The sequence below is a fragment of the Mya arenaria genome, chromosome 7 (assembly GCF_026914265.1).
Source record: "Mya arenaria isolate MELC-2E11 chromosome 7, ASM2691426v1".
Classification (NCBI taxonomy): Eukaryota; Metazoa; Mollusca; class Bivalvia; order Myida; family Myidae; genus Mya; species Mya arenaria.
The window spans coordinates 57,345,405-57,362,745 of NC_069128.1; the positions used below are offsets into that span (position 1 = coordinate 57,345,405).

Below are 17,341 nucleotides of genomic sequence, written 5' to 3' on the forward strand. Positions count from 1 at the left end.
GCAATTGTTTTATAGTTTTAGTGTTTGTAACTATGTACATGTGATTTTATGATTATATACCAGACTGGTTGAAAGTGCGTTTCTTATAATTCTTAAATAGAATGGCTGTGTACATGCAAATTGTATAAACTTTGAACTGTATATAGATGGATGAGACGTTAATAAACATATATAAATTTGACCTGAATAAATGTTAATTTTAAAGCAGTGTCGAAATGCTTAACAAAATCAAAATACCGTTTGTAAACCACAACTTAATTGTGATTGCTTTTACACGCCTTTGTTTGGGTTGATCAGGAGTTATGCCATCTGTTGTAAACAATTATATTCCAAAACCGGGACAAAAATATTCAAGGCAAGAATTCGGGATGATATACTTTCAATTAATATTCCACCACCTTTGCACCTAGTTTGAATGATTTTCCCAAGACTACTTCATTTTCAATAATGACATAAGTTTCTTGGTATGAACGTGACCCGAAATGTGTTGTACGGGACAAAGAGAACCATGTCAGGTAATAGCGAATAAGATATAATAAAAATAATATCATGAAGTACCACTGTTTCAAGACCATCAATTCACTTGTATAATAATAAGCCATCATGTTAATTATTATATATAGTGATCTTTTCGCATTCTTACTTATAGTTATGTTGATGTTTCAGTCAGCTTCAAAAGATCCTGGTAAAAGAGGCAGAAGTTAGGTAAACATTAATAATGTATTCTAACAATAGTAATAATATTTACGCACACAACTAATTACTTTCATCATTATTATTTGAATTATTACATTATTATTTTATATCTATTTATTTTATTTTATCTATAGTTGATTATCAAACCTTCTTTTGCAAGTTTCCAAGTTTAAATAATGCATGACTATTTTAAAAAATATGTTTAAGTTTTTATGTATATAAATGTATTTGTAAAAGATTGTTATGATCACATTATACAGGCTCTGAACCGAGCGAAGCTCGGCAGAACCATATAAAAGCTTTATTAGTTCACGTTAACAGTCAACACTACTTTCTTTCAAATGTGCAACCACAATGAGCCTAAGACGTAAATGTAATGGAACCAGTAGATTTCGTTTAACAAGCGTCAATGCGATCGGTAGTTATCTTCATTGCAAAACAAATTGTTACCTTAAAATTTACTGCTTGATGCAAAATAGTGTTCAAGAAATTTTCAAACTGTTTAAAAGTATGCTAATCAACAAATAATTCGAATAACCTCTGGAAACTAACAAACCAAAAAACATATTTATATATGTTTTGGTGATGTCCATATTTACTAAGGCATTGTTTTCAATTGAAAATGAAAGTTACTTTTCAGTTAATTCGTAATTTGTTGTCACGGCGTATTTTAGAATACATTCGGACATTATTTGCCAAAAATGCATTCATCATTGATTACCGATTTCGTTTCAACGATTACGTACACATAGCAGAGCTGGTCATTTTACAGGTATATTTATTTTGCAAACAATTCTTTGAGTAAATTTCTTAGTTTGATCGAAACTTATGATTTTTGTTTTTTCCATCTTAATGTCTGAGTCAGTGAGCGAGATATTCTCTTATTGTGGCGAACATATATATGCGGGCCGTCATCATGTCTTAGTGACAGTGTTTGCCGTATAACGTAAAAAGTTGGAAACACCTGTCAAAAATCAGCCTGACTGACTGAGATATTGAAACTAAAAATTAATACTGAAATGGTCTAGCGGGATTCCCCTTCTGCCATGCCACTCTGCTTCTTATTTAGAGAATATTTTGACGGTAAGGGATGTGCCTTCTTCCCAAGCTTCTGTGTAAAGATTGTAACTAAAATAGACAGGGAAGGTATCCGAAGAAATTAAATAAAAACAATTAATTTATTCAAAGGAGAAGCAACGTAAACTATGGTGGTAAACAGAGATGAATGAGGCTGTAGCAGGCCAACATCATTGTTGTGTCAGTAATTATGACTTATGAAGGAAGGACAGCAAAGTATGTCAACACTTGTAAATACGGGAAATATTGATACTCGTATATGTAAATTTAAAAGATGTACAGAAATAGTGCAAAACTATAAATAAGGACTTGGAGGGTATGGGAGCCGTGTTCACTCCTGCGAACACTACCTTGGCAGGGTGGGAGAAAATGGCCTACGAAATTGACGTGGAGTTATGGTAGCGATTGTTAAACAACAGCATGGTAAAGAGAATGCATTTACAATGATTGACGGGAGGTGTTCAAACAGTTTGTGCCATATCGTTTGGGTCAAAGTCTCTTTTGCTTATACATTATACACTTTACACTCGTTCGTTTGCGCTCTTAATTAATAAGATTCCTTCAAATTGCAGAAAACAAACTAAATTTTGCTTATTTTTGATTTTTACCCGGCAAATTACTTTGAACAATTAAACATTTTGCCTCATGACAAATGAATGTTTATACACAGACATAGATTAGAATTAACAAGTTCTGTTTAAACGTTTATGCAAAATTTCCTAAACACGCTTATGCACTTTATAGATTAGCAAAAATCACCATCATCGATGATATCGGAAAATAGCTAAAATTAATGAAAAAGTATAGAGTTTTATAGGTGTAATACTGAAGACTTAACTATAAATATTTTTTCCCCATTCCATTTACAGGTATGATTTTTAACAAATATTTTGGGGTAAATTTCAGTACGAAAATAACAAAGCAGTTATTTATACTTTTATCCACATACAAACTATCATAATTTGGGTTCACACCTATAAACTTTACAGAACGTACGGCACCAACTGTAAAATTGTCGAGTAATTAAGAGTGCTATAACTAAAGGGAGGTTTTATCCTCACGGTTAAGCCTCATTTACTTGTTTATGTTCCAATATAAAGTGTATGTGTAGTCGGAAAAGTAAAAACGCCCAGACATGGTACCATACCAGTTTTAAAAAAGGCAGCTGATTCTTTGGCCTTAAGGAGAATGCTTGGTCCAGTGTATTAGAATACAAAAAGAGGTTATGATGGAATGAAAACACAATCCATGCAGTTTCTATATAAAAATACATTCATTAGAAATTAAATAAAAACAATTAATTTATTTAAAGGAGAAGCAGCGTAAACTATGGTGGTAAACAGAGAGTCAAATAACCATGCAACTAAACAGTGCTTGTTAAATGTTCATCTCCAACATTTAAAACAGCTGTTGTAATGTCACATTGCAGGAACCACGCGTTTAATACATAGAGTCGGAGTACAACATGGATGGTGACCAATAAACCGTTTGAAAGACAAAACAATGCATTCTTTTTTGCGCTATGTCACTTTAACGAACTCTCGCGTATAACAAAAATATTGACAAGAAACTTACCTGGTTCATCCACTGTGATAATAGGGTAGCGTAAAACACGACGTCACGCTGTAATTAATATAATTATCATTTATCCGCACAATACAAAAGAAAGATTGTGCCCATTCTTCTCGTTACCGTTCGGATACAGAGTTAACATGGAGTACAGTGATGACACTCTCAAAGATGGTACAATTTCAGCTGCAAAGTATTTTGGGGTAAATTTAAGTACGAAAAGTACTGTGGGTATTTTTCATGTAATTTTAAATGTTTGAGAAATTGCTATGAATATTCAAGTCGTTTCAAATATTTTAGAATATAAGTATCGTCCATGGCCGAGAGTGTAAGAAAAGTTCATCCCAACAAGAGCGTAGGGTTGTGATGAACATAACTGTCAAAAGCGGATATAGAAAATGCTTTTTTTCCCACCTCAGTTAAGCAAAATTAAGTAAAAATGTATTTTTTGCCGGAACTATTTTGTTCGTAGTGAAAATAAATGCGTATGGATATGTTATTATACGTGGTTGTCATGGATATACGCGCAGTGATTCAGATTATGTTAGTAGTCAAATCGGTCTGAGGAGGGTTCAGCATTATTTCTTTAATGGTGCATGAATACTTTTGTATGGTGTCATTTGAAGCGAGAAATAATAAATTAGGATTCTAAATATTGCCACAAGATGTCAGTCTTCAACAAAGTGAGGTAACTGTGTGATACCAATAAAAAGGGAGTTCCATACGGGTACTTGTTTATCTTTGCCCGTGTGCAAGATAAGAATTTCTAGCATTGCTAAATTTATGGATCTACTTATATGAGGTGGAAGAAATGGATAATCTTAGGTCATATGATATATTTGAGAAAGGGGTATCCTTAACATAATTTGTACGTTTTTTATGTATTTTGAAGCATTGAATGCATTAAGCTGTGTTTGTTTTTAGTTTTTATCTTAAATATATATCTATTACAGGTAACATGTAAACGAGGTGTTGTATGCTACACGACTAGTCCCTCTATGATGCAGATTAAGACATGTTTCCCTACCGATGGAGATACAGTGTTTCAAAAGTTGTTCATTAACGAGACTAATTCACATACCTCATTGTTTACAACTGTGTTTAGATTGAGTTATGTTTCTAAATCTATAAATAAAACCCAACAAAATTTGGTTAATCTAAGCCAAGGATTGTTGAAATGTACATAGTGTTTCTTACTCTTCAGCAAAAAGGAGCTAAGAATGTCACATTTACAACTATCTTTAACGACAGAGTTCCAATTGAATTAGTCAGACATATAAAAACAAGACTCATCGAACTCTTAAAACCAACTTGTAACGCTATTATTTTAAAATAACAACAACAACAATAACTTTGTTGTAAAAAGTGTTGTATGTATTTTTGACCTTGGTTGAACTTTCAAGCATACAATGTAACTAAATTAGTGTTATTGTAACTACATTCTGTGTTACTTATTAAACAAAGAAATGCTTGAACAAAATATTAGCATATTATGAATATACACATTTAACACTGTCACAGATAAACAATTTATTCTTCTAATGCTCATAAGTATTGGATATATAATTTCACTTTGCTATAAACATGTTTGTAACATTATTAAACCATAATCGAATAAGTATTACATATAGACTTTCACTTTGTCATCAAATTTTTTTGCAAAAACAATGAAATATAACTGAAACCTCCTAATGCTTTGGCGCTGCACTGCTCCAAATCAATATAACTTTTTTGTCAAATAAACAGCATGGTAAACTGGTTTGTCATAGTCTTGGTTTTGTCATGTAAAACGTAATCATTGACTCTCGAAAACTGTTACTAAATTAAGTAATTAATTGTTTAACAGGTAACCACGACAGTTTTTCCGATGTGTTGCAAGCCTCTTAATAATTGGTTTAATTGTGGTGTAACGCAATTTATGCTTTTGCAAAAGACTGCTATTTCGCCAAACCTCACAAACAGTAAAGGCGTGCTTATGTTACTGAAATAATGTTATTTTGTTACATTGGCAATAGTCATGTATGATCTGGAATTTTGACCAGTGTGACTCATCTAAAAAGAACGAACAAGTTAAACGTGTTGTAAGTACATACACTTTTGGTTGTATTACTGCGACAGACCATCGAAGGAAGTGGCTTATTTCATAATGGATGGTTAAGCAGATAATAAATCTGTAGTGATCTGCAGTGATAAACAATTTTAGTTTCGTTATGACTTGTGCAGTTATTTTTCTTGTATTATTTGACATTATAGAAAATTCCATCCTGATGAAATCGCCCTACGAAAAATAGATGGGGGCTGGCGTGAAAAGCTGTTAAGACTTTTGGCTAAAGAGAAAGCGAATGAAAAGAAAGGGCTGGGAAAGAACAAGAATAAAAATGTGCGACGGTCAAACGTACGTATAGTGTTTTAAAGCTTTCATTAATTTAAACTGTCCAGCCTATTCAAATACATCAGTTCGGTAGAAACTTTACATCAACTGTTTAGTTGACCACCTGCATTGGTGATATAACCCCTTGGAGTTCAAACGTGTGTGACTGCCATACCGGTATGCTTACGATGTGTTTAAAGATACAACTAGTAGACACGTTTGCCGTGTGGTTCTTGTTTTAGGTATGAACATAAAAACTCCCAGAAACACGGAAAGATTACGAGTAAATTGCGAAACAGTATGGGAACTGTACCTATTCTGCCGATTCTCAATGTTTAGTAAAGCTATAAGTCTAATCGAACCGATGGGAACTCATTCATAGATATTTCATACTAGCTCTGAGTATAATACAATTATAAAACTAAAATCACTCCGCAAACTACTTTTTATATTATGATGATTTGCACATGCACCTAGTTACATAAAAGCCGTCTTGATGCCAACTCTTATTAAAGTGATACAGCCAAACTGAAAAGATCCGATTTACATTTTGAATATAAAAAAGCAAGGCAAATGGTTGTAAATGGTCGGAAATGTCAAAATTGCGGTCCATATTAATGAACAGCATATGTCACATCTTAATGGTGAAAAAAATATGTATTGCATGATTTCATGAAAAATGGAATTCGTTTTGCCAATCTTATGATAATCTGAGTACAATTTGTGCAGGTAAGGGTAGATAATTTGAACAAGTTACCTTTTACAAAGTGATAAGTTACCGTTAAAAAATAGAAATGTCTTTACGTTTAAAGCCTATCCTTGATATTTAAGATACTGCTGTTAGCTGATGTTTATTCTATGTCATTGCCAACATTGTTCTAATACGATGTAGGCAGAAAAGGGTACATGTTTTTAAGTGATTTGTGAAGTATTCAAACACCTTTAATCAATTATGGCCAAACTTCTTTTTGTACATTTATCGGTATACGCTTGGTTCAGTTCCGCACTTTATTTCGGTCAGCATTTTAACGTTATGGTGAAATACACATAGTGCTATTGATTTATTACTATCTTCAAGCATAAAAGTCTAAATCAAATTAACAAATCGCTGAATGTCACGGGCTCAGTAAAATTTGGCCTATTGAAACGGATATACTCTTAAACATAAATCAATATCTCAATTCACTTATAAATGTATAAGAAGTTGTAAATAAGTAGTGCAAACATCCCCACGGTTACTTATCTAGTTCGCTTCCGGTTAGCTTGACGTAAATGTCACAATTGCGTTTCTATATATGTGCTTGCATCCGTCCTTTCAAAATAGTCCGGGGTAAAAACTTGGTTAGGCATTTAGTTCAAATAACTTTGATTTAACGAATGTTCAACTTGAGAAGGCTTGATGTGTCCAAGACAAATGTCAACGGCCTTTTCGATGGACCTTAGGAAAACCTCTCTTTTCAGTTCTGGCTTTACGCCTTTAAAATAGCCAGTCATTCGTGTTACTAAAACAACTTTGCAATTGCATAATCAAGCGCAAAGAGTAATAATTTTAAGGACTTTTTGTGATTGTTATATTAGCGGGCGTAACAGTGTTGGCGTTTGGCCGACAAAGATCTAAAACAAAATTTACAGTCTAAATTAAAATAAAAATTGCTGCATTTGTATAGCAAATGTATAGCATCAAACTGAAATAAGACATGTATCAAAACCTGTTATGTTTTATAATTAGTTCATAACATTTATCTACCTTCAGGCCGAATGTAAGGAAGACGAACACAAACAAAATGGAAGCTCGTAAGTTGTTAAATTTTGTATTTGTGCTTTCCAAATAGATGCACTTGTAAGTGAACGTCAAGATTGTATATCACGCTCAACGCTGACTGACACTTGGTTAATGCGCAACTACTTCATTTAATACCCTAGGGTGTTTATTTGAATGAACATTGTCTGGTACACCAACTTATTTTCAAATACGACCATGTTATAAGATTATTCTAAACTATGACGATGCAAATGCCCTACTCAGATGAAACGATATAGACTCACTCTATTAAACCGTGATACCATGAAAAACTGGGAGGTACAGTTCAGAAACATACCCTACATATTTACACAATCCATGCGATTAAATTTATTGGACTTAGTAAAGATTTACGAAAGATGATATTGTGAATGATGCTCCTAACTTTATATGTTAATATCATTTTTCCTCAAAATATAATGGCCATAATTTGTTATCAAGCGGAGATCTAAAGATTTCTTTAAAAAGGATCTTTTCGCATTCTTACTTATAGTTATGTTGATGTTTCAGTCAGCTTCAAAAGATCCTCGTAAAAGAGGCAGAAGTTAGGTAAACATTAATAATGTATTCTAACAATAGTAATAATATTTACGCACACAACTAATTACTTTCATCATTATTATTTGAATTATTACATTATTTTTTTTTATATCTATTTATTTTATTTTATCTATAGTTGATTATCAAACCTTCTTTTGCAAGTTTCCAAGTTTAAATAATGCATGACTATTTTAAAAAATATGTTTAAGTTTTTATGTATATAAATGTATTTGTAAAAGATTGTTATGATCACATTATACAGGCTCTGAACCGAGCGAAGCTCGGCAGAACCATATAAAAGCTTTATTAGTTCACGTTAACAGTCAACACTACTTTCTTTCAAATGTGCAACCACAATGAGCCTAAGACGTAAATGTAATGGAACCAGTAGATTTCGTTTAACAAGCGTCAATGCGATCGGTAGTTATCTTCATTGCAAAACAAATTGTTACCTTAAAATTTACTGCGTGATGCAAAATAGTGTTCAAGAAATTCTCAAACTGTTTAAAAGTATGCTAATCAACAAATAATTCGAATAACCTCTGGAAACTAACAAACCAAAAAAAACATATTTATATATGTTTTGGTGATGTATATTTTGTATTCACTTACTCCCAATGATATCCATATTTACTAAGGCATTGTTTTCAATTGAAAATGAAAGTTACTTTTCAGTTAATTCGTAATTTGTTGTCTCGGCGTATTTTAGAATACATTCGGACATTATTTGCAAAAAATGCATTCATCATTGATTACCGATTTCGTTTCAACGATTACGTACACATAGCAGAGCTGGTCATTTTACAGGTATATTTATTTTGCAAACAATTCTTTGAGTAAATTTCTTAGTTTGATCGAAACTTATGATATTTGTTTTTTCCATCTTAATGTCTGAGTCAGTGAGCGAGATATTCTCTTATTGTGGCGAACATATATATGCGGGCCGTCATCATGTCTTAGTGACAGTGTTTGCCGTATAACGTAAAAAGTTGGAAACACCTGTCAAAAATCAGCCTGACTGACTGAGATATTGAAACTAAAAATTAATACTGAAATGGTCTAGCGGGATTCCCCTTCTGCCATGCCACTCTGCTTCTTATTTAGAGAATATTTTGACGGTAAGGGATGTGCCTTCTTCCCAAGCTTCTGTGTAAAGATTGTAACTAAAATAGACAGGGAAGGTATCCGAAGAAATTAAATAAAAACAATTAATTTATTCAAAGGAGAAGCAACGTAAACTATGGTGGTAAACAGAGATGAATGAGGCTGTAGCAGGCCAACATCATTGTTGTGTCAGTAATTATGACTTATGAAGGAAGGACAGCAAAGTATGTCAACACTTGTAAATACGGGAAATATTGATACTCGTATATGTAAATTTAAAAGATGTACAGAAATAGTGCAAAACTATAAATAAGGACTTGGAGGGTATGGGAGCCGTGTTCACTCCTGCGAACACTACCTTGGCAGGGTGGGAGAAAATGGCCTACGAAATTGACGTGGAGTTATGGTAGCGATTGTTAAACAACAGCATGGTAAAGAGAATGCATTTACAATGATTGACGGGAGGTGTTCAAACAGTTTGTGCCATATCGTTTGGGTCAAAGTCTCTTTTGCTTATACATTATACACTTTACACTCGTTCGTTTGCGCTCTTAATTAATAAGATTCCTTCAAATTGCAGAAAACAAACTAAATTTTGCTTATTTTTGATTTTTATCCGGCAAATTACTTTGAACAATTAAACATTTTGCCTCATGACAAATGAATGTTTATACACAGACATAGATTAGAATTAACAAGTTCTGTTTAAACGTTTATGCAAAATTTCCTAAACACGCTTATGCACTTTATAGATTAGCAAAAATCACCATCATCGATGATATCGGAAAATAGCTAAAATTAATGAAAAAGTATAGAGTTTTATAGGTGTAATACTGAAGACTTAACTATAAATATTTTTTCCCCATTCCATTTACAGGTATGATTTTTAACAAATATATTGGGGTAAATTTCAGTACGAAAATAACAAAGCAGTAATTTATACTTTTATCCACATACAAACTATCATAATTTGGGTTCACACCTATAAACTTTACAGAACGTACGGCACCAACTGTAAAATTGTCGAGTAATTAAGAGTGCTATAACTAAAGGGAGGTTTTATCCTCACGGTTAAGCCTCATTTACTTGTTTATGTTCCAATATAAAGTGTATGTGTAGTCGGAAAAGTAAAAACGCCCAGACATGGTACCATACCAGTTTTAAAAAAGGCAGCTGATTCTTTGGCCTTAAGGAGAATGCTTGGTCCAGTGTATTAGAATACAAAAAGAGGTTATGATGGAATGAAAACACAATCCATGCAGTTTCTATATAAAAATACATTCATTAGAAATTAAATAAAAACAATTAATTTATTTAAAGGAGAAGCAGCGTAAACTATGGTGGTAAACAGAGAGTCAAATAACCATGCAACTAAACAGTGCTTGTTAAATGTTCATCTCCAACATTTAAAACAGCTGTTGTAATGTCACATTGCAGGAACCACGCGTTTAATACATAGAGTCGGAGTACAACATGGATGGTGACCAATAAACCGTTTGAAAGACAAAACAATGCATTCTTTTTTGCGCTATGTCACTTTAACGAACTCTCGCGTATAACAAAAATATTGACAAGAAACTTACCTGGTTCATCCACTGTGATAATAGGGTAGCGTAAAACACGACGTCACGCTGTAATTAATATAATTATCATTTATCCGCACAATACAAAAGAAAGATTGTGCCCATTCTTCTCGTTACCGTTCGGATACAGAGTTAACATGGAGTACAGTGATGACACTCTCAAAGATGGTACAATTTCAGCTGCAAAGTATTTTGGGGTAAATTTAAGTACGAAAAGTACTGTGGATATTTTTCATGTAATTTTAAATGTTTGAGAAATTGCTATGAATATTCAAGTCGTTTCAAATATTTTAGAATATAAGTATCTTCCATGGCCGAGAGTGTAAGAAAAGTTCATCCCAACAAGAGCGTAGGGTTGTGATGAACATAACTGTCAAAAGCGGATATAGAAAATGCTTTTTTTCCCACCTCAGTTAAACAAAATTAAGTAAAAATGTATTTTTTGCCGGAACTATTTTGTTCGTAGTGAAAATAAATGCGTATGGATATGTTATTATACGTGGTTGTCATGGATATACGCGCAGTGATTCAGATTATGTAAGTAGTCAAATCGGTCTGAGGAGGGTTCAGCATTATTTCTTTAATGGTGCATGAATACTTTTGTATGGTGTCATTTGAAGCGAGAAATAATAAATTAGGATTCTAAATATTGCCACAAGATGTCAGTCTTCAACAAAGTGAGGTAACTGTGTGATACCAATAAAAAGGGAGTTCCATACGGGTACTTGTTTATCTTTGCCCGTGTGCAAGATAAGAATTTCTAGCATTGCTAAATTTATGGATCTACTTATCTGAGGTGGAAGAAATGGATAATCTTAGGTCATATGATATATTTGAGAAAGGGGTATCCTTAACATAATTTGTACGTTTTTTATGTATTTTGAAGCATTGAATGCATTAAGCTGTGTTTGTTTTTAGTTTTTATCTTAAATATATATCTATTACAGGTAACATGTAAACGAGGTGTTGTATGCTACACGACTAGTCCCTCTATGATGCAGATTAAGACATGTTTCCCTACCGATGGAGATACAGTGTTTCAAAAGTTGTTCATTAACGAGACTAATTCACATACCTCATTGTTTACAACTGTGTTTAGATTGAGTTATGTTTCTAAATCTATAAATAAAACCCAACAAAATTTGGTTAATCTAAGCCAAGGATTGTTGAAATGTACATAGTGTTTCTTACTCTTCAGCAAAAAGGAGCTAAGAATGTCACATTTACAACTATCTTTAACGACAGAGTTCCAATTGAATTAGTCAGACATATAAAAACAAGACTCATCGAACTCTTAAAACCAACTTGTAACGCTATTATTTTAAAATAACAACAACAACAATAACTTTGTTGTAAAAAGTGTTGTATGTATTTTTGACCTTGGTTGAACTTTCAAGCATACAATGTAACTAAATTAGTGTTATTGTAACTACATTCTGTGTTACTTATTAAACAAAGAAATGCTTGAACAAAATATTAGCATATTATGAATATACACATTTAACACTGTCACAGATAAACAATTTATTCTTCTAATGCTCATAAGTATTGGATATATAATTTCACTTTGCTATAAACATGTTTGTAACATTATTAAACCATAATCGAATAAGTATTACATATAGACTTTCACTTTGTCATCAAAATGTTTTGCAAAAACAATGAAATATAACTGAAACCTCCTAATGCTTTGGCGCTGCACTGCTCCAAATCAATATAACTTTTTTGTCAAATAAACAGCATGGTAAACTGGTTTGTCATAGTCTTGGTTTTGTCATGTAAAACGTAATCATTGACTCTCGAAAACTGTTACTAAATTAAGTAATTAATTGTTTAACAGGTAACCACGACAGTTTTTCCGATGTGTTGCAAGCCTCTTAATAATTGGTTTAATTGTGGTGTAACGCAATTTATGTTTTTGCAAAAGACTGCTATTTCGCCAAACCTCACAAACAGTAAAGGCGTGCTTATGTTACTGAAATAATGTTATTTTGTTACATTGGCAATAGTCATGTATGATCTGGAATTTTGACCAGTGTGACTCATCTAAAAAGAACGAACAAGTTAAACGTGTTGTAAGTACATACACTTTTGGTTGTATTACTGCGACAGACCATCGAAGGAAGTGGCTTATTTCATAATGGATGGTTAAGCAGATAATAAATCTGTAGTGATCTGCAGTGATAAACAATTTTAGTTTCGTTATGACTTGTGCAGTTATTTTTCTTGTATTATTTGACATTATAGAAAATTCCATCCTGATGAAATCGCCCTACGAAAAATAGATGGGGGCTGGCGTGAAAAGCTGTTAAGACTTTTGGCTAAAGAGAAAGCGAATGAAAAGAAAGGGCTGGGAAAGAACAAGAATAAAAATGTGCGACGGTCAAACGTACGTATAGTGTTTTAAAGCTTTCATTAATTTAAACTGTCCAGCCTATTCAAATACATCAGTTCGGTAGAAACTTTACATCAACTGTTTAGTTGACCACCTGCATTGGTGATATAACCCCTTGGAGTTCAAACGTGTGTGACTGCCATACCGGTATGCTTACGATGTGTTTAAAGATACAACTAGTAGACACGTTTGCCGTGTGGTTCTTGTTTTAGGTATGAACATAAAAACTCCCAGAAACACGGAAAGATTACGAGTAAATTGCGAAACAGTATGGGAACTGTACCTATTCTGCCGATTCTCAATGTTTAGTAAAGCTATAAGTCTAATCGAACCGATGGGAACTCATTCATAGATATTTCATACTAGCTCTGAGTATAATACAATTATAAAACTAAAATCACTCCGCAAACTACTTTTTATATTATGATGATTTGCACATGCACCTAGTTACATAAAAGCCGTCTTGATGCCAACTCTTATTAAAGTGATACAGCCAAACTGAAAAGATCCGATTTACATTTTGAATATAAAAAAGCAAGGCAAATGGTTGTAAATGGTCGGAAATGTCAAAATTGCGGTCCATATTAATGAACAGCATATGTCACATCTTAATGGTGAAAAAAATATGTATTGCATGATTTCATGAAAAATGGAATTCGTTTTGCCAATCTTATGATAATCTGAGTACAATTTGTGCAGGTAAGGGTAGATAATTTGAACAAGTTACCTTTTACAAAGTGATAAGTTACCGTTGAAAAATAGAAATGTCTTTACGTTTAAAGCCTATCCTTGATATTTAAGATACTGCTGTTAGCTGATGTTTATTCTATTTCATTGCCAACATTGTTCTAATACGATGTAGGCAGAAAAGGGTACATGTTTTTAAGTGATTTGTGAAGTATTCAAACACCTTTAATCAATTATGGCCAAACTTCTTTTTGTACATTTATCGGTATACGCTTGGTTCAGTTCCGCACTTTATTTCGGTCAGCATTTTAACGTTATGGTGAAATACACATAGTGCTATTGATTTATTACTATCTTCAAGCATAAAAGTCTAAATCAAATTAACAAATCGCTGAATGTCACGGGCTCAGTAAAATTTGGCCTATTGAAACGGATATACTCTTAAACATAAATCAATATCTCAATTCACTTATAAATGTATAAGAAGTTGTAAATAAGTAGTGCAAACATCCCCACGGTTACTTATCTAGTTCGCTTCCGGTTAGCTTGACGTAAATGTCACAATTGCGTTTCTATATATGTGCTTGCATCCGTCCTTTCAAAATAGTCCGGGGTAAAAACTTGGTTAGGCATTTAGTTCAAATAACTTTGATTTAACGAATGTTCAACTTGAGAAGGCTTGATGTGTCCAAGACAAATGTCAACGGCCTTTTCGATGGACCTTAGGAAAACCTCTCTTTTCAGTTCTGGCTTTACGCCTTTAAAATAGCCAGTCATTCGGGTTACTAAAACAACTTTGCAATTGCATAATCAAGCGCAAAGAGTAATAATTTTAAGGACTTTTTGTGATTGTCTTTACAGTCTAAATTAAAATAAAAATTGCTGCATTTGTATAACAAATGTATAGCATCAAACTGAAATAAGACATGTATCAAAACCTGTTATGTTTTATAATTAGTTCATAACATTTATCTACCTTCAGGCCGAATGTAAGGAAGACGAACACAAACAAAATGGAAGCTCGTAAGTTGTTAAACTTTGTATTTGTGCTTTCCAAATAGATGCACTTGTAAGTGAACGTCAAGATTGTATATCACGCTCAACGCTGACTGACACTTGGTTAATGCGCAACTACTTCATTTAATACCCTAGGGTGTTTATTTGAATGAACATTGTCTGGTACACCAACTTATTTTCAAATACGACCATGTTATAAGATTATTCTAAACTATGACGATGCAAATGCCCTACTCAGATGAAACGATATAGACTCACTCTATTAAACCGTGATACCATGAAAAACTGGGAGGTACAGTTCAGAAACATACCCTACATATTTACACAATCCATGCGATTAAATTTATTGGACTAAGTAAAGATTTACGAAAGATGATATTGTGAATGATGCTCCTAACTTTATATGTTAATATCATTTTTCCTCAAAATATAATGGCCATAATTTGTTATCAAGCGGAGATCTAAAGATTTCTTTAAAAAGGATCAAATTGCGTCTTTTGGACTATTTTTGATAAAAAAACGTTGATGGAATTGTCACCAAATGCATTCGATTTTCCATCGGTGCGACTTATAAGTTTTCCTCTGTGGTATAAGTAATGTATGAGTTTGCTCAGGGAGTATAAACCTTTAAAAAAATACTTTGTATATTTGTTTTGTAATCCACAATTGATAACGTTTTCTCTGATATCAAAGGTTAAGTTTGCCTGCTTGTTAGGTGTGTTGCTGTTATGCATACGTCTATGCTATGTATACACGATCATTAAAATAATATGATTTCGAAACTCATGGAACGGAATTGCTAGTCTGGTTAAGGTCATAATTTTAAAGCTGAGGACCGTTTCTTATTTAGGAATGTGATTTAATTTGGGATGTATTGTATGTAACTAGCCGATAAAGTGGTACTCCTTTCTTTTACGTCAAAATGACTAAACTGTTTTAAAATAATCAACTTATGTGTATAATCTGGAGGACGATATATGTTTTTTAGCATAAATTGTTTAAAGTTTGTCGTTTGTTAAGTTTAGCTTTTCTCGTAAATATTGTATGACGTATTTCGATCCATTCTTATTCTAAATTGATATTGAGCATTTTCGAAAACAGCTTTAATACACATACTATACATGTTCTGGTACAAAAAAGATAAGATTTTACAAGTTAGTGAATTCTACAAACTTTACTCGAAGCAAAATCAAGAAATATGTATTATTTATTAGGACTATGTTTTATTTTTTTCTCGGACGGCCAGTATCCCAGAATGAAGTATTCGATCTTATCTGTTTACATGCGTTACTGATTCATATTCAGAAACATATGTTTTGATAGGATTGTGACATGCTCAGTTTAGGGGGTGATATATTTATGAGTATGTACATGTTATAAGAAATTACCATTATGTATGAAAATACGTATGGTATGGCAGTATATACAAGCAAATAAGTTAATATTTATAGAACACTTTTGTGTTTGGGTGTTGTGTCTGTTGTCACCCCATTGTATCTGTTGTTGCCACAAATAAACTCGTCTCTTCAGTGCAAACGGAGTTGCTTGGTTTTGGAAGGGATGTGTTGATACCAAATATCAATGTTAATGAAGGTTTATCTAAGCTAATCAGATTGGTTAACATGTTAACGAACCGTTTTAAATTTGTTTTTTTTTTATTAATCTCAAGTATGTTATGCCTTAAACAGGGGCAAACAGTTATTGCTTTGTTGTTTAGGGCTGCAGGCCACTAGCCCCTTACAATGAAAATATGCTGACAAAACACCATGCCTTTCTGTACGTTCTACAAACAAACGTTCTATTCCAATATAGGGTTGCATTTAAACCAGCAATTGAAATAGAATGATTATATGTTGTACGTAAAAGAACGCCTGATAACGACATGAGCAAGTCAATAATCGCATCGTTAGATAACGTTAAATGTTAACAGCTTATTTGGAAAAAAATGTCGTCACAACGACAGTATTCATTAAATTTATAGTTCGTGCCTAATAAGTGGGGTAAATTATATGAATTTGGAGAATATTTAGTTGTTTTTAAATAAAATTTTCATACAGTGTATACTTATATTGTATCATCCAATCAGTGCAAATGGTGGCGAGAACTTGACAGAGCAGGACTCCTTTACTTGTACGTACAGCACACGCAGGACTATCAATACCGCATCAAGAAACACTGTATATATGGGGAAAAACAACTAAAATCAAAACATTTGGTACATATACTTTCTGTAACTCGTTGTTTTTAATAAGAATGACTAAAATCATCAAAGTATCCAGGACGGTCATAGATCGGCTGTCAATGCTACAACTTTCCCCAGTACATAGAAAAGCTATACTCCATACAGTATCTGCGTTTAATTATATATACCAAGTTCATGATGACTGTGAAATTAAACAAGAAAATCTCAGATATTACATAGAGTTTTTAAAATGCTTTGAAATAGATGAAATTGAATGTCCAAAAAAGAAACTCATCGATTCAGATTTTATGTTTTTTGA

General features: G+C 32.8%; 2 protein-coding genes across 4 annotated transcripts in view; both read left to right on the top strand.

Moving 5' to 3' along the window:
- LOC128239962 (uncharacterized) overlaps positions 1 to 8,150 on the top strand; it is a 47,649-nt gene extending 39,499 nt beyond the window's left edge. The window contains exons 7-10 of the mRNA XM_052956428.1: positions 667 to 705; positions 5,596 to 5,737; positions 7,467 to 7,507; positions 8,025 to 8,150. Coding sequence (XP_052812388.1) covers positions 667 to 705; positions 5,596 to 5,737; positions 7,467 to 7,507; positions 8,025 to 8,067 — 265 coding nt within the window. The 3' untranslated portion in view covers positions 8,068 to 8,150. The remainder of the gene's footprint in view (positions 1 to 666; positions 706 to 5,595; positions 5,738 to 7,466; positions 7,508 to 8,024) is intronic.
- Positions 8,151 to 12,950: 4,800 nt separating this feature from the next.
- The window catches only part of LOC128241442 (myosin-16-like), a 67,209-nt gene continuing 62,818 nt past the window's right edge, over positions 12,951 to 17,341 (top strand). For all 3 annotated transcript variants that reach the window (XM_052958370.1, XM_052958372.1, XM_052958371.1), the window contains exons 1-2: positions 12,951 to 13,130; positions 14,806 to 14,846. The gene's annotated coding sequence lies outside the window, so the exon portion shown is untranslated. The remainder of the gene's footprint in view (positions 13,131 to 14,805; positions 14,847 to 17,341) is intronic.